The sequence below is a fragment of the Andrographis paniculata genome, unplaced genomic scaffold (genome assembly GCF_009805555.1).
Source record: "Andrographis paniculata isolate CXL003 unplaced genomic scaffold, ASM980555v1 Contig60END, whole genome shotgun sequence".
NCBI classification, from domain to species: domain Eukaryota; kingdom Viridiplantae; phylum Streptophyta; class Magnoliopsida; order Lamiales; family Acanthaceae; genus Andrographis; species Andrographis paniculata.
Window position 1 is genome coordinate 1,247,627 of NW_026137596.1, and position 16,519 is coordinate 1,264,145.

At 38.9% G+C, this 16,519-nt stretch overlaps 3 protein-coding genes across 11 annotated transcripts; 2 read left to right on the forward strand and 1 right to left on the reverse strand.

The window, feature by feature from the left end:
* The first annotated feature begins 788 nt into the window (after window positions 1-788).
* On the forward strand, window positions 789-7,354 carry LOC127259233 (uncharacterized). Of its 5 annotated transcripts, XM_051286413.1 has the most exons (17): window positions 789-1,083; window positions 1,604-1,786; window positions 2,042-2,092; window positions 2,208-2,444; window positions 2,687-2,785; window positions 2,882-2,940; window positions 3,161-3,272; window positions 3,592-3,771; window positions 3,857-4,102; window positions 4,603-4,788; window positions 4,881-5,081; window positions 5,160-5,282; window positions 5,450-5,749; window positions 5,844-5,942; window positions 6,030-6,553; window positions 6,634-6,671; window positions 7,021-7,354. In XM_051286413.1, the coding sequence occupies exons 2-16, from the start codon at window positions 1,646-1,648 to the stop codon at window positions 6,665-6,667; spliced, it is 2,592 nt and encodes an 863-aa protein (XP_051142370.1). In that variant the 5' UTR covers window positions 789-1,083; window positions 1,604-1,645; the 3' UTR covers window positions 6,668-6,671; window positions 7,021-7,354. The 5 variants fall into 5 exon arrangements, with proteins under 5 accessions (XP_051142370.1, XP_051142373.1, XP_051142371.1 ...); XM_051286416.1 differs by lacking the exon at window positions 789-1,083 and having other exon boundaries at window positions 1,265-1,786; window positions 4,914-5,081; XM_051286414.1 differs by lacking the exon at window positions 789-1,083 and having other exon boundaries at window positions 1,267-1,786; window positions 7,032-7,354.
* Window positions 7,355-9,283: 1,929 nt separating this feature from the next.
* LOC127259288 (growth-regulating factor 2-like) lies at window positions 9,284-14,574 on the forward strand. Of its 3 annotated transcripts, none has more exons than XM_051286509.1 (5): window positions 9,284-10,159; window positions 10,306-10,488; window positions 10,596-10,980; window positions 11,060-11,724; window positions 14,464-14,574. In XM_051286509.1, exons 1-4 carry the CDS (start codon window positions 9,745-9,747, stop codon window positions 11,709-11,711), a joined length of 1,635 nt encoding a protein of 544 aa, XP_051142466.1. In that variant the 5' UTR covers window positions 9,284-9,744; the 3' UTR covers window positions 11,712-11,724; window positions 14,464-14,574. The 3 variants fall into 3 exon arrangements, with proteins under 3 accessions (XP_051142466.1, XP_051142465.1, XP_051142464.1); XM_051286508.1 differs by lacking the exon at window positions 14,464-14,574 and adding an exon at window positions 13,426-13,985; XM_051286507.1 differs by lacking the exon at window positions 14,464-14,574 and having other exon boundaries at window positions 9,285-10,159; window positions 11,060-11,956.
* Window positions 12,774-15,318, reverse strand: LOC127259290 (protein IQ-DOMAIN 18-like). 3 transcript variants are annotated; one of them, XM_051286511.1, is made up of 4 exons: window positions 15,195-15,318; window positions 14,854-14,982; window positions 14,461-14,760; window positions 12,774-14,233 (listed from the first exon to the last, which is right to left on the reverse strand). In XM_051286511.1, exons 2-4 carry the CDS (start codon window positions 14,959-14,961, stop codon window positions 13,388-13,390), a joined length of 1,254 nt encoding a protein of 417 aa, XP_051142468.1. In that variant the 5' UTR covers window positions 14,962-14,982; window positions 15,195-15,318; the 3' UTR covers window positions 12,774-13,387. The 3 variants fall into 3 exon arrangements, with proteins under 3 accessions (XP_051142468.1, XP_051142469.1, XP_051142467.1); XM_051286512.1 differs by having other exon boundaries at window positions 12,774-13,951; window positions 14,030-14,233; window positions 14,854-15,242; XM_051286510.1 differs by having other exon boundaries at window positions 14,854-15,243.
* Window positions 15,319-16,519: the final 1,201 nt, after the last annotated feature.

The window sequence follows — 16,519 nt, forward strand, 5'->3', positions numbered from 1 at the left end:
CAAGTACCTTTAGTCACAAACAAAATTACACCTAAGTGTCGGCTTTCCTACCGAGTTAGACTCGAAGCCCCACCAAAATATCTCTTGGTTTTCAATTTAGCTTTTTTCCTTCCTTGTTTAAATTTTTAAACCATGTTTTGTTTACTTGTGTTTTTGGGGTTGTTTGGATGTGTTAGGATGTGTTTGTTTGTTTTTTTTTAAAAAAATATTTTTTAATATCAAATAAAAAACATTATTATTATATTATATTTAAATACTATTTAAATCACAACCAAACATAGTATTTTTTGGATAATTCAAATTTTAAATGATAATAATCGTTTGTTGTAATGTAATTAAGTAATTGATGTGATATCTTATTTTATTAAAAAAAAAAAAAACAAAGTGAACACACACCTATTATCTTAACATATATTATTTATTTTTAAAAAATATTTGAATAAAATATTTGTGATAAAATAAAGTATAAATATTATTTATATATAGAGAGAATACTGTAAAAAATTATTTATATGAAATAATTTAGTTTTACATAAAAAAGAATAAATATCCTACACAGAGAAGAGAGGATTAAAAGAAATGCATCCGCTATACAGAATGGGCCTTATATCGGCCCCGATAAAATCGGGTCTTCTCTAATGGCCCAAATTATACTTTACATGTGAAAACTCCAGAAATGCAAAGCCCATTTTGAAGCATAAGAAGATAATCCCCACAACACATTGTTCACGAGTTCATCGGAAGATAAATAATAATCTCCGCCTGGTTGCAGATTTCCTTTCTTGTTTGTTGGTGCTGAAAATTTATTATAGATACGCTCACTGAGGCGGCGGAGGAGCGGCGACGGCGTGGTTTCTGGCTCCTTGTTGCAGGTACACCGCCCGTCGTTCGCGGCGGAAGGAGGCGGCGGAGAATTAGAGGAGTAGGAATTCGATCAGAACGGTTCGATCAATATTCTCTGATACGTCGAGAACTTCCGAGAAACCAAGCGTGTGAGTGATCGGAAAATCGCTGCCGGCGGCGGTTCTTCTCACTTCTGCAACTGTTTCCGGCGGAGTTCGTTTTGGCGCTCACGGTTTAAAGGTATATATATATATATAGATATATTTTTTAAATTGGTTTAAACGTACGTTTTCGGTCTTCTATTATTGAATTGGGCCTATTTGGGCTTGATGAATTGGGCTCGTAAATTTTAAGTGGGTTCAAGGCCCATATATTCTTTACCGTCGATTGCTAAACGGACGGTCGAGATTTCATCAAGCGCACTGGGAACGTCAACAGGGGATTGTGGCGTCTTCTCCTCGGTCTATAAAGGGCGTGAGGATTACTTGCGTTCTAAATTCCGTTTCCTACAATAATATCTATCTGTCCATCTCCGTTCTGTGCGGTCTTCCCCTCCTGGTATTTATTTGCTATGGAGTCCCTCTAAAACCTCCGATTCGCAAAACCCACCCGTCCCCAATCTCCAAAGACTCCCATTTCCCGCACACAGAAGTCTCTCGCTCGATTCAGCTTCTTTATTGCATTCGGCCCGTACTTTCTTGTTTTCGGCTCGGCATTTTGTCAATTGCTTTTTGAACCGAGGGTTTTGATGCGAAATTAGGGCGGATTTGAGGGGAAAAGGACTGTACTTTACCTCGGTTTGATGGAGGCCGCGCCCGGTGCTACCGCCGCCGTGCGTAATGGAGGTGTTACTCTGCCGTCGATGCCGCCGTCGTCTTCTCAACCTTCCCGTAAGCAGTGGCGTGCTGTAACCGAACAATCGGCTCGCAACTCCAGTAACGAGGTGAAAATCTACTTGCATTGGCTTTACCCTTTTTTTGTCAGAAAATAGTGATTATTGTTTTAAGTGGTTTTTCTTGTGAGACGGTATTACTGGCTAGGCTTTTTGTGAGAAGCATGCTTGCATTTGGGGCATTCCATATATAATATTTTTCGATCCTCCAAATTTACGCTGATGCAGCAGTGCTACCAAGGTAGGGTTTCGGTGTCCTTTATATTTATGATTATATGTTCCTTCTTGTTTTGTGGGTATGCACAGGAAATGGAGCGTTCAAAACTAGGCCCGTCTGACGAGAGATTGATATATGAGGTAATGGCAGTGTTTAGTGAAACTTTTGATTTTTCCAATCTCTTTTTAGCACGTTTCTATATGTTTTGTTCTTTCCCTTTTGCTATTTAACTTAGTTGATGTGTTTTGTGTTAAGGTGCAGCATGGGAGAGAGCCGCTTGATGTGGATTTCTGCTCAATAAATATTGATGGGGGCTTGGACAGTGATATATTGCAGCAAAGACTTCACACTGTCGTGAAACAAAGGGAAGAATTGCAGCAAATAGAGGTTGACCTCCGGGCACAGGTTATTGCAAAATCAGAGATTGTGGGTTTGCGGAATACAATTGAAGCTGAAATAAAGGAGCATGCAAATGCCATTCACAATTTTCAGGTTTTGGCCTTTTGTGGGGGGATGCATTTTGTGATGTTGAAATGTTGATGAATTTGAACAAGGGCAATCTTCTTTCACTTTCATTTGAAGTTATGCATTTACAATCTGATAGGCTAATATGTGCTGGTCATTATTTGTCTTGGTAGTGTTTTTGTTAGATTTGTAATGTATTTGAAGTTGTAAGGATGTATTTTCCCTAATGTTAGTGTTTAATTGCTATTTCCCTAATCTTTTTCTTACAGGAGCAACTGCATGAGAAGGAAGAGAAAATACGTGAACTGGAGAGAAAGCTGGATGAAAAGGAAAGAGAATTGCATGCTAGTAGATTGGAGAAGGACGCAGTTAGTGAATAAACTATGATCTCTTTCTCCTTAGAATTGTTTGTTCTTGAAACCTGGTTACTGTTGTACTGAAATTATTTCTTACCTCTATTATAGCAGGTTTGGGCAAAAGAGGATCTAATTAGAGAGCGAAACCAAGAGCTACAGAGTTACAGGTACTTTTTGGTTGGTTACATGTTTGAAGCTAGTGGGTTAATTTAGGGCCTATTATATGCCCCTTTCTTTCATGTGTTCCTTCCAAGTCATTTTGTTTCATCTGTTGAGATTTTTTTTTTGGCAACTTGCTTTTGATTTTATATTGTAATTTCGTTTTGATGTCCTCAGGCCTTCAAAATTGCCTTGGGTTTTTTCTAATATGACTTGCTCCTTTTGCAGGAGGGAGAGGGATACCTCCGAAGCTGAGAGAGCACAACATATTAAACAAATCCATGATCTTCGTGAACATCTTCAAGAAAAAGAGCGCCAATTCGTTGAGTTGCAGGAACAGGTTTAAAATTGCTTTCTATTATGTTGTATCTGCATGAGTCAGGTTCAATCTTTATATGGTTCGCTAATTTTGTATTTCAGAATGATGTTTCTGGCTGAAGTTTCGTTTAGTAAAAAATATGTTTTGAGTCTGGACTTTATATTCCATGCTTATCTAAAACTTCTGATTATTTTATTTATGTATTTATTTTTCAAAATTGTTTAGGCATGTCTTGATGTTTACTTTGTTCATGCTTATCTAAAACTTCTGATTATTTTATTTATGTATTTATTTTTCAAAATTGTTTAGGCATGTCTTGATGTTTACTTTGTTCATCCAGCATAGGATTGCTCAAGAAGCTATCCTTTATAAAGATGAGCAGATGAGAGAGGCACAAGCTTGGATGGCTCGTGCCCAAGAAATGGATGCTCTTCAATCTACCACAAACCACAATCTACAAGCTGAACTTCGAGACCGCACAGAACAATACAATCAACTGTGGCTTGGTTGTCAACGACAGGTGCTTAAGCTATAGCAGCAATTTTTAAAAGGAGAATCTGTTTCATTTTAGAAATATATACTAATTTGATATGGTTCTTATTCAGTTTGCAGAAATGGAAAAGCTTCATATGCACATTCAGCAGCTCCAGGCTGAACTTGTTGATGTGAGAGAAAAGAGTGGAATTCAGCTAGATGATTCACATGGCTCCCATACAAATTCTAATGATGTTTCTCAAGTTGCACATGCCAATGGCAACCAGTTGGAGGTGAATGACAGTAATTCACCCCAGCCAACCACTGGTATGCAGAATGGAAATGCTGAAACCTCCTCAGGGAATGCATTAACACAGGTAAATGCTGCCCTATTTTTTTGTTCTCTATCACTGCACTTTCCTAACTGCATGTTGTGAAGTTTCGTAAGTTTGCATTTTGTTGTAGAATCATTTAAGTGATTGTAGATGTCCATTTTGTTTTTGTTCTTCACCTGGTAATATCTCTCCCTTTTCTGGCCGTTCTGTCTAAAATTGATTGGCTGAGTATGCTGGAGTTGGAAGGTTTTACAGATGCATGTATGATGTATCTATGTATAATTTCAATGTATATGATTAAAAGAATTACACATAGATAAAGAACTATTATTTGAACATAAATTTAGTTTGTTTCACTTTAACTAGATTTTGTTCTATCTTATTTTTCATTCCTCTCCATTTGGGGAATGATCCACAGAGGAATAAAAATTAGCCACATAGTTTCTTGGTGGAGAGGGTCCTGCATACAGGGCATATATTGCATTAGGTTCTAATTCCTATCTCAATTTACTTTACCTGAATGTTTCATCACCTTTTTCCAGACGGACCATGTTCATAGTGTTGCATTTGCTCCTTCTTCCCTTTTTGGAGTTCCAACATACCTTCCAACTGCAATGCATCCCTTTGTAATGCATCAACAAGGTGTACCACATCCTTCACATGTTACACAATCTCCTTTTCACCAATTGCCTGCAATGTCATCAATTCAGAACTGGCAAAACCAACAGGTAAGTAATATAATTCATTTTATTGCTGCTCTTCCATTGCCAGTTGTTGTGATGCTTTGCTATTATTCATGTCCTGTTTTATCATACACAAGCCCCCCTCTGATGGGGAACATACGACTACCCAGAATCAGTATTCAGAGCAGACTGGAGAAAACTTGTTGAGAATGGAGCCTCATTATAATTTTGAAGTATCAGGAAGTGGTCAAGCAATCCATGCTAATTATATAGACGCTTCAATCAATCCAGTAAAAGACATGGGTGGCTTGGTTGGTTTGTCAAATGGGGAGGGACAGGTTGGCAAATTGATGTGATACAGGCAATTGCTGCTTTCTTCTCTTGTCTTTACCCGCATTGATCACACCATTTTTCAGGTGCTCAAATCTATAGATGAAAACCATGAAAATGCTCAAACTCAGCAGAACTTGCAGCAAATTTCTTCCCAGTTTGATGATGCTCTTCGACTGGATGCTATTGAACATGGAAATGACTCCGAGGTTCAGTAATTGTTCTTCTACATGCTCATTTGTACTCATTATTACATTTTACACATCCTTTACGTGCACAACAATGAATTCTAATGATTCTTGATTTTATTGTTATTATTATTTTTTTTATGATTCTTGATAGTTTGAAAGCTCATGTATTGTAACCACTGTCACAGGAAAACAAAGCACATCCAGTGGGTATTCATGGACTGGAGAACAAAACCACGCCTATGGAGCAGACTGGTTTTTCTATCAATACATTTTCCTCTGAAGCACCGGCTCCTGCTATAATTTTTAGTGAATCCTCAGAGACTGCCTCCAATGCAGTTTTGACCAGTGCCTTTATTTCGACTGCACAAAGGAACTTCAATGTAGTTGGAAAAGCTGGGGAAACTTATCTGCTGGATGAAAGAGCGTTGCTAGCTTCTATAGCTCGTGCCATAGGATCTGGTGGCAGAATTAGGATTAGTTCTACGGTGAGTTAATTGATTTGTCCTTCTGTGATACAGTTAGTTTACTACTGTTTAATATAGTTTTTATGTCTAATAACTGTTTTTTGTGTGCAAATAGCTTCCTAATAGGCTTGGCAAGATGCTTGCCCCGCTACACTGGCATGACTATAAAAGAACGTATGGAAAGCTTGATGAGTTTGTTGCCAATCATCCTGATGTATGTCCTTACTCATAGACGTGTATCTTTTGTATTTACTTAATTTATTACTACAAAATGTGTTAGAGTGTCTTCTGTTTTGTTTAGTTATTTCTGGTTGAAGGGGACTATGTTCAGCTCCGGGAAGGTGCCCAAGGAACTATAGCTGCCAAAGCAGCTGTTGCTAAAGTGGCTGCTGCAGCTGCAGCTGCAATGCCAACTTTGTTCTCTTCATCCATGGCTTCCGTAGCACTCACTCCATTGGCTCAGTCTCACCGCTTAAAAAAAGTGTCATCTCTAGATTCAGCATCTGTGAATTCTGATAAGGCGAGTTACAATGAGCTTGCAGTCCCTAGATCTTCAAATTCTGTCAGCCATCCTTCATTCTTGGAAATCCAGAATCAAAACTTTAGCGGAGATCCCTTTCGTGTTGCTGGGGGAATACCAAATGTTAAAATATTAAGCAAAACGAAAGATGTTGCAGAATCTAATGGTACTGAAGCTAGGCCAAGCCGAACGTCAATGCTGACTGTTGGAAATGGAGTAAACACAAACAGAAATGAGTTTTCTCAAAGCAAGGGACCATCTCATGGAAGGCATGGTTCGAATTTAGTTGGCAAACAGCAAAGCAGGTGAGTATCAAAGAAAATGTTAACTTTTATTTTTTTTTTCTGTTGTCTGAATGGTTCTTATGGGTGACTGTTACTTTCAGGTCTTTGGGTGCTGCATCTAGCCAAAGAAGATAAGATAGTAAGTTGATTTGTTCTATACCGCGTGACATATCTGCTGAGTATTAGATTCATGTGAAACTTATTTATGGTACATAGAACTGAAGATTGTTTGAAGGTGATTAGTTCCTTATTCCCCATGCTACAGCAGTCCTCACCTTGAAATGGATTGAATTGGGAGAAGGTGTCTTAAGGAGTATTTTGTTTTTGTTTTTAATGCATCAAAAAGTTGTGGTTTCTGATCGATTTGGTTCATCTAACAAACCTTCCTTGGGTTGTCCTGATTCTCATACATTTCTTTAAAAGCTTTTTCATGATATATTCTTGATTCACCTAGTCCTTGTTATATTGTGACACTAACTAATATACAGGATGTTTTCAGGGTTGCAGGAGCCATGGCAGAACTAAGTTGAGTGCATCAAGTAGCTGAGCAGAGGACAGAGCTGGGGATCAGAACAAGGTGCTGTCTATTCAATCTCAATCAGAAAAATTGAGTTACATTTATGCCTAGTAAGAAAAGTCTGATTTCGAATACTTGGCAGATTGAAAAGATTATAACATTCTGTCATATTGGAATGAACATATTTTCTGGTTTGTGCTTGCATTGTGTTGAAGCAGCATCTATAGCTTCTTGGCATCTCATTCCTCCAAATCTTGAAACCTTAACTGATTGCTCTTTTTTTTCCCTTTAAAATTGCCCTATATTAGAGGAGCAATTAGGGTTTCCAATGTTGATACTTGATGGCACTTTTGGAATGGGATTTTGCTTTTAAAATTATTGTACTGAAATAAATTCAAATTCTGCTGACAAGTGTTTACTTGGGGCTTAGGCCCACTAGCCTCAGCTTACAGATGGTCCAAGTTAAAAACACATTTGTTATGATATGAATGGCTGGGTGCCAACTTGATGCAAATCTTGATGATGATAATAAAGTTAGATTCTGAGATATGAGAATCTATGATTAAATAGTGGTAAAATTAATTTATTATAATGAATTGGGAGAAAGGGATGGGGTTGTTTCCTAGGGGGAGGTAGCTTTCTGATTCCAATCTATTGCAAGGGAATTTAATTGAATTTAATGGTCCCCATATTTGTAATTATTCTCTTGTTCCTTTGTTGGAGGCACATCCTCATCTTCACCCCCACACCCACTCTCTCTCTCTCTCTCTCAATCAGCATTCACTTAAATAACAAAATTTCCATTAAAAAAAATAAATCTCACACACTAGTATATCTTGGCCTTTTAACATTATTATTTATTCTGTATCCTGTCCCCTGTTTTTCATCCATCCATCCATCCTTTTAGAATAAACAAAATAAAACTAAAAAGTTGGAAAGTGGGTGACTGTTTGTTCAAAGTTCAAACTCCCAACAAATTTTGTGGGTCATTGAATGAAAGAGGGGTCATGTAATATAATTATATCACATAGAAATGAAGCCAAAATGTGGAGTGGAGTGACATATTTTTGGAAGTGAGTTATGGCCTCATGGGGTTAGAAAAAAAATAAAAACTTTGCCCTGTGTGTTTGCATGTGATGTGGACTTGCCATCTATTTCTATCTCATTCCACAGCTGTCTGCACCTTCTTTTATTGTTTTTGGGCCATACATTATTTATTGATGTGCCCCACTCCTCAGTGTCCATACATCATACATTGATACATCTTTTCCAAAGGGAGTATTAGATCTCATTCAACCCTATAAATATTTGTCTCATATTAACCATATTTATAATTCAAATCAATTGCATTTTATGATTTCAAATTCTTCTTCCAATTTCTTGCCATTTTAATTTTAAATATAATAATAATAATAATAATAATCATCATCATCATAATAGTAGTAGTAGCAATATAGCTACTCCCCTGTCTTGGCATTACATTTCTTGTCTCCCATTCCGTGGCCTTATCTTTAATGCATGTGTATGCATATATGTATATGTTCGCAACCTAATTAAAACATGAATACTTCTTTGGTATAAATTATTTTTAAATAAATTTATAATGATAATTCTTTTTATTTGTCATTTCAAGGCCACTTTATGTGTCTTGTCACCATCACATTAATTCACTTTCTTTGAATATTTCTTCATTTAATTTTTGTTGACATTCTGTTATAATAATATTGAGAAGGTGAAACTTCATCCAAATTAATGGTCGTAACTGTAGTGAAATTCATATCTACCCCACTTTCTTGCATGGGAGAAAAAAAAAAAAAAAGAAAAAAAAAGAACAAAACCCAAAACAATAAGGGTAAACCCTAATTGTAAGAGGATCATATATAATATGATCTGATGTGATAGCATATTATATACATATAATAATATGAATGTGTCTATGTAATAAAGAAATAAGAACAAGACGCACTGATCCAAATGCAGTGTTTGTTCTTGAATAATTAAATGGATCCGAATAATGGAGATGACAGTACGGTGGTCAAGCCTTATCAATGCAGAAAACGATGGATATGCATATGCATATGTCAACAATTATTATGGGAGCTTTCTCCCGACTCGATCCAAGTAGATCATTGATAGAGAAGAAGAAGAAGAGAAAAGGATGCAAATGTTTCCATTTGTATTTAAAATAAAAAAGTAAAAAAATTGACGAGTTGGGGTGGTGTACTGTGGACGAGTGTCTGTCGTGTCTAATCTCCAACGGTGCGAATGTTGGAAGAATGGAGGCACACCAAAGGCCAAGAATGGCGGCAATATCAATTACTAAATGCCAACCCTAACCCCACTTCTATTATTCCTAATAATAGCCCATCCCCTCTTTTTCCCTTTTCGAAACTCTGATAGGCACTCCATAAATATCAAGAGCCGTGATAAAGCCATGAATGAGCTATGAGCAGGAGGAGGAGGTTACTGCAGGAATACGTGGCTGAGCACTGAGCTAGCTGGTTTTGGTGATTCCCAATAACCAGAATTGGGGTTTTTCTTCCTTTCCCCTGTTCAATTCATTAGATTCATTTCCTTGGTGGAGTTTGTGTGTGTGTGCATTTTCTTAGGGTTTTCTCGTCCTTCAATTTGGGGATTTAGTGGCTTAGTTCGAGAGGGTAAGGCTGTTTCGCCATTTCCGGCAAAGAAAGTGGGTATGGAGAGAGGAGCCATTGCGGGCAATGGATTGAGCACTTCGGACAAGAAATCATCGTCAAACAGTGATGCTGCTGCTCGTTCTATGAAAGCGCACAGTACCGAAGCATTCCTTTCCAAGAGTTTCGTGACGGGCGCCGTCCGTAAAGCGGACAATCTGGACCGTCCGTTCGATGGCGGTACTGGTGGCGGAGGAAGTGGTAGTGCCAGTGGTGGTGGTGGTGGTGGAGGCGTGGGCCCCACGGGCAGTAACAGCTTCGGCGGAGCTAACGAGGCTTTGGGCAATATAAACCGTGATGATGTCTATGTCTCGTCTTCTTCCTGTGGAAATTTCGCAAAGTCTGTTACTACTACTGCTACTACTAACCTGCAGCCTTTTGACATGTTCGCTCCTGCAGCTACTTACAAATCCCCAGGCAAGCCTATCCATCTTCTTTCCCCTTTCTTTTTACCCTTTCATGATGATTAATTGTGAGAGTAACTGCAGTTTGGACTGATTGTATTCGTTACCCCCTTTGCCTTTTGTTCTATATTTTTTATTTTTGTGTTTGAGCTTATGCAGTGGCTATGGCGGCGAGCGTGGGGTTCCCTTTTACATCTGCTCAATGGAGGGAGCTGGAAAGGCAAGCTATGATTTATAAATACATGATGTGTTCTGTGCCGGTGCCTCCTGAGCTGCTCTTCCCTCTCGCGAAGAATTTCCCTCCTCCTGCAGCGGCGTCGGTTTTAGATTCTTCTGCTTCCTGTAATCTTCTTATTTGCTCTTGTCTGGTTCTGATTGGCATATCTTGTGGTTACTTGAGGTTTGGGGGTGGGTGTCTATGGCGTTTGATTGTGTTGGTGTTTTTGAAGCTGTGTACAATGTGAGATTTTCGAGAAATGGCGATCCAGAGCCTGGGAGATGCAAGAGGACCGATGGGAAGAAATGGAGGTGCTCGAGAGACGTGGCGCCACACCAGAAGTACTGCGAGCGTCACTTGCACAGAGGACGTCCCCGTTCAAGAAAGCCTGTGGAAGTTAAAAGCAGCAGCAACAACAATGGGGAAAGCCACAAGAGGACACGTCTTGAGCAGGGCAGCCATGGCCGCCCCTCTGCTTCTGCTTCCCAACAGGTAGCTACTACTGAAAATGGTAATGATCCTCCACCCCCTCTGTTGCTGTTCAATTCCAAGACTGATATCGGCATCTCGGCGGCGGCGGCGGCGGCGGATGCAATTTCTTACAAGGGACCTAGCAGGTAGGTTCAATTTGTGCTTACTTATTAATTATTACTCTGTTCTTGCATAATTTGTTGCTTTTTGGTTTCTGAATTGAAGAGATTTGGGGCTGATGAGTGGAATGGTTAATCTGAATGCCGACGAGCAACGCTGGTCGCCATTATTGGGACCTAATATGGGATTTTCCACCGAGGGGTCATCTTCTTTATACAGCTGCTCTGGTCCTGCTTTCGATCAAGGCTTTGAGGATCACCATCATTCGCTGAATCTGTTTACTTATTCGAACGAAATTGAGCCTCCTACAGGTTTCATAGATGCTTGGTCAATCGATAACCTCAACAATGGAAGCCACAACAACAGCGAAGGGAATGGAAAATCAATGAATCAGGGCCCTTCGCTCGATCTATCCATGGCAATGGCTGTTGGAAGCATCTTAGATGAAGGAATGGGGAAGGTTCAGCTCGAATGCTACAACGAGCAATCCAAGAATTCGAATTGGCTGTCGTCCCATGTTTCTTGGCAGCCATTTGCGCAAGGAGGGCCATTAGCTGAAGCTCTACACCCGGGGTCGATGAATCCTCCTTCGCCCCATGACTCCATCAGCACCCCGGCCACTACTGTATCGTCGCCTTCCGGAGTACTTCAGAGGACCTTCTTCTCGCACTCTGATAGCAGTGTTTGCAATAGCCCGACGTTTGCCGCAGCTCATGCTTCCGAAGTTGCATTCCCGAGGTTCAATCAGATCGAGTAGAAGCTATAAGACAGTTAGTTCCTTCTTCTTCTTCTTCTTGTCTTTTCTTTTTTTTCTTTGGTCTAATATTAAGTAGTGCTACTTCTTGACAATTTAATTTTGTGTCTGCTGCAATCTCTTTCTGATCTTTAAATGGTACTTGTTTATGTGCATTCTATCTTGATTGTTATTATGAGTTTTTACAATGCTGAGTGATCTGAAATTCTGAGTTAAATTCAGTTTACAAGTAATTGGTTGATTCTTGATATTGCTTGCTGGTGGGACATTGTCCCTTAAATTTTGTCTGAAAAAATATCTATAAATATCCATCTATGTTCTGGCTTGTGTGCAATAAAATGATCAGTCAGTGAGTTAGTATGTATTTAAATTTTCTTTGATGCCTGAAAATCTGAGGCTAATTAATAGTATTGTGTGGGTAGAGAGCAGACGAGGGAATGATTAGATTAACAAGTCAAGAGAGTTGAAAAAGTGTTCGGATGTGAAAAAAGTAGTAGTAGATGCATGTAACAATGCATGTGGGGTGGGGCTTCAGCTTCTGCTGCAATGCAATGCAAGGTTCATTCAATTCAATTATATACCCTCTCAGTCATCCAATTGTGTGCTCATTTGATCGGATACATATTTTAATAAAAGTAAGTAAAAATAAATTTTTTTACTTTTTTGGGTAAAAAAAGGAAATAGGAAAAATGATGTTTTGTTAAAAAAAAACGAGAATAAATTTAGTATATTTGACCGATAGAAGAAGTATTATATATGGATGAGGGAAAAGAAAAGGTTGCCTTGGAATTCACAGAGGTGTATGGATGGATCATAATCTTGATGACATCTTCGTCTACTACATATGAAAACTTGACAGATAACGACACCCACAATCATACATACATACATGTGCATATATATATATATATAGATTATTAAATTTTAAGTTACATAGTATTTGTCGATTGATTTTGCTTTCATCAAGCAAATTCGATTCTTGAATTACCTCTTCCCCTGTCAAATGCTTAAAGAAAGAGTAAGGGTGTTTTTTTTTTTTTTTTTTTTTTTTTTCCAACCAAGGGATATGAGGGGCTATCAAAACCTTGTTACTACTTAGACTCTAATCTGTAAAACAATTTTGTTTTGATAATAATATAGTACTGAAATAAATAAATAAATATCTCTAATAGTATCTATGATTTTAATTCTAGTCCAAAAAGATGGCATGGCAGATTGGCAGTTCAGAAAGCTTTCTAGCATGAGAGTAGTGTAGTGAATGAATAATGGAGCAAGCTAAGATATTCTTACATTCATCATACATAATTCATGTGTCACATCTTTTGATGCATCAATTAATTTCAATGAAAAAAAATTCATTATTCATGGAGCCCCATACCCATTCTTATATACACATATAAAATTTAAAATATACACATTCTTAGTCTTAGCTCTCATTATTTATTCTGTTACCTTTTAAATTTTAGGATGCATCAAACTTCACAAATTAAATTGCTTTTTTGCACTTTACTTTTATTTTCTTGTAATCACTATCTCTTATAAAAAAGTGAAAAGATGAGAAGCCAACTTCAAGATTAGAAAGCAAAAGTTGATTGTAAACACACCATTGATGCGAAAGGGATTTAAGAACTTCATTGAAAGGATTGTTAAGTGTAGCTAAAACTATGGATCAACAAACCTCATTCTGTTAAATAACAAGGCTGTTTGGGATGAATAGTGTTGATAATTTGGTCGTCGGCGGACGGGAATGAGAGTCGTTTCTTCGACGAATGCCCCGATTGCTCTCTGCTCGGGCTCGACTGCCTGTTCCTCGGCGTGCTGTGTGGTCTGACTCTTGCCATGGCTGAAGCAGTTGCTGCCATGTAATTAGGCCGCGGCAAGGGGCACGAGGATTCTCCGACGCTTATTCTGCGGCGGTAAATTGACGAGCACGACGTCGGAGTTTCGGAGGATTGGTGGCTCATTTCCTCTGTTTGGCTGCAGGAATGGACATTGATGGAGGTTGGAGTTCTTGGAGATTGAACTTGTAGGTTGCATAAGGTCTTCGATTTTCTCGTGTTCTTGCCGCCGCGCCGCTCGTAATTGTTGTCCGAAACTTGGTCTTGATCATCGTCAAACAAGACTTGTCCTAGAGTTGTCTTCGTCTGTTTAAATGAGAATTCTTTTGCTCTCTGTATTAGAATCTGGATTTCCTCGACTGCTCGCCGGCCGTGGTCGCCGGAGATGGTTGAAATTCTAGGTTGCTGCGATAACAAGAGGTCGAAAAATTTGTTAGAATTTGGACCAGAAAAATTGGTGATTGTTGATGAATGAATGCCTACAATGGATTTCATGTTCTTGTTATTGCGTGGAAGGGTAGTTTCTTCGCAGGATCGCCGGCGGCGCTGGTCGCAGAAATGAGTTTGGACTCGAACTAGAGATTCGATGCGTTGTAGAGCTGTCTTGGCTCGCTTTCGGACAATGTGTGCCCGAATTAAGGCCTGCAGCTTCACTATGCCTTTAAGCGCCATCAGAGCTCTCCTTGCCTGAAAAATGACCATTTAAACTTTTAGGTGAAATTGTCATTTTCGATCTATTACTAATTGACTGTCTAATCCTGGTTTGTCTGCTGTAAGATTTAGACTCCATTGAGGCAGATAGTTTTAGTAATGTGATACTTTTGTAATCGAAAAAATATATTTGATTTTATGTTTTTAAAATAATTACCCAATAGTTTCAAAAACTGTATGTGTAAACAGTCTTAATTAATTACCAGATATCCTCTGAAGAGTGTCTGAATAACAAGAGCAGCCTGATCATGGCGGTGTCGGAGAGGATAAGGTGCTGTAGCAGTGCTGAGGCGGATGATGTCTACTGCAGCTCGTGCGGTGGCGACAGCGGCCTCCGCGGTCGCCATAGCCGCCGCGATTGCAGAGGTGTCGTCGGCCAACGCCGCCGCCTGTTTGGATTTTGAATTCTGATCGTTTGCCCTAATTTTGGCTGCATTGTGCTGAATGGTTGTCTGGAGAGGGTAATTTTTGGTAAGAAACATCCATTTCCTTTTTACTCTTTTCTGTAAGGAAGTAAAATTAGTAAATACCTAAATTCACCGTTATCAATTCAACACAGTACGTAAATTAGATCCCAATGAACGAGTATGACTGACCTTGTGTTCAGCTTCGTCGTCATTTTCTTCTGCTCCATCGACTTTGGAAGGAGATCTGAAGGCTTTTCTCACTGCATTTAACCAAGAGCTTCCATTGTTCTTGCCCATTGGAACAACCTGTGCTCAGGTCTGAGATAATAATGATATATATGTATAAGGAGGAGTAAAAAAGTGCAAAAGGAAAAGAATAAATTAAAACAAATGGAGATGTATCAAGGAGGCTTTGCAGACAGGCATGAACATATTGTGTTTCTCGAGAGTGATGAAAGCTGTGGAAAGAAGAATGTGTTGGGTTGGGTAGGGGGTGTGGAATTTTTAATTTTAATTTTTTCTTTTCTTACCTTTCACTTTTTCCTTTTTTGGTGTTCTTGATGAAGTTGTGGTGGATCCACATGGTAGTTGATGATTATGGCAGAGAATTAGGGTAGACGAATTACACTGTTCTTTTAGGGATTAGGGTTTTGCAGAGACGAAGCAGCACCAGTTTCTGCTGCATGTAGAAGACGACTGTAGGTGTAAGTTTGTTCGAAGATCCTTGGAGTCCAGATCCTGCGCCATCCACTGATCACTCTGCCACTCACACCAAACCATGTGCGCTGGCGGTTGGGGATCTGGAGTCCAGGAGCTTCTGCGAAGCAACATCGCATGACCGGTAGCTGAAACCGTACAAAATGGGCCATTGTTGAGCCGATGCACTGCAAATGTTTAGGCTCGTTTTAACTAATTGGGCTTTGGCCCAAATAATAGGCACAATAGACTTCATATTTTGGGCCAATTTAGTTGTAATGGGCTAGTGTCCAATACAAAGCAATATGGTCCATTATGCTGCAAATAACTGGGGCTTTTAATGTATTGGGTTCAGTGGACATGCAGCCCATTAGTATGTAAATTTGTGGGCCAATATCAATTTTATTGGGTCTAAATTCTAAGGCGTATATACAGCAATTATTTGGGCCGGTAAAGTTTTAATGGGCTTTCGGATCAATTAATGAGGTCCATTAGTTTGCGAGTAAATGGGCTATTGGACAAAATAACAAGACCCAATATTCTGAAAATAACTGGGCAATTTAATGTAATTAGGTCTAGTGGACATGTGGCCCAATTGAATGTAAGAATTTGGGCCGTTTTCAATTTTATTGTGCCCAAATAATAAGACTCAATAGTCTCCAATTATTTGGGCAATTTAGTTTTTAATGGGCTTTTGAAACAATTAATGAGGTCCAACAGGTAGCAAGTAATGGGCTAGTGGACAAATAACAAGGCTCAATAGGCTGCAAATAATTGGGCCATTTAATGTAATTGGGTCTAGTGGACATGTAGCAAAAACTATAAGTTTTGGGCCGTTTTTATTTTATTGTGCCTAAATAGCAAGGCCCAATAGGCTGCAAATAGTTGGGCCATTTAATGTAATTGGTTCTACTGGACATGTTGCCTAAGAGTGTAAATGTTGGGCCGTTTTTATTTTATTGTGCCTAAATAACAAAGGCCCAATAGGCTGCAAATATTTGGGCCATTTAATGTAATTGGGTCTAGTGGACACGTTTTTTTTGTGCGAAAATAAAAGGCCCAATAAGCTGTAAATATTTGGGCCATTTAATGTAATTGGGCCTAGTGGACATGTAGCCAAAAAGAATGTAAATTTTGGGCCATTTTTTATTTTATTGTG

Coding starts and splice junctions, on each gene's coding strand:
- LOC127259290 (XM_051286511.1), bottom strand. CDS start 14,961: ATGGGCAAGAACAATGGAAGCTCTTGGTTAAATGCAGTGAGAAAAGCC. Junction 14,761..14,853: donor ACGACGAAGCTGAACACAAG/GTCAGTCATACT, acceptor ACTTCCTTACAG/AAAAGAGTAAAAAGGAAATG. Junction 14,234..14,460: donor CACTCTTCAGAGGATATCTG/GTAATTAATTAA, acceptor GTCATTTTTCAG/GCAAGGAGAGCTCTGATGGC.
- LOC127259288 (XM_051286509.1), top strand. CDS start 9,745: ATGGAGAGAGGAGCCATTGCGGGCAATGGATTGAGCACTTCGGACAAG. Junction 10,160..10,305: donor AGCTACTTACAAATCCCCAG/GCAAGCCTATCC, acceptor GAGCTTATGCAG/TGGCTATGGCGGCGAGCGTG. Junction 10,981..11,059: donor TCTTACAAGGGACCTAGCAG/GTAGGTTCAATT, acceptor TCTGAATTGAAG/AGATTTGGGGCTGATGAGTG.
- LOC127259233 (XM_051286413.1), top strand. CDS start 1,646: ATGGAGGCCGCGCCCGGTGCTACCGCCGCCGTGCGTAATGGAGGTGTT. Junction 2,093..2,207: donor ACGAGAGATTGATATATGAG/GTAATGGCAGTG, acceptor TTTTGTGTTAAG/GTGCAGCATGGGAGAGAGCC. Junction 2,445..2,686: donor ATGCCATTCACAATTTTCAG/GTTTTGGCCTTT, acceptor TTTTTCTTACAG/GAGCAACTGCATGAGAAGGA.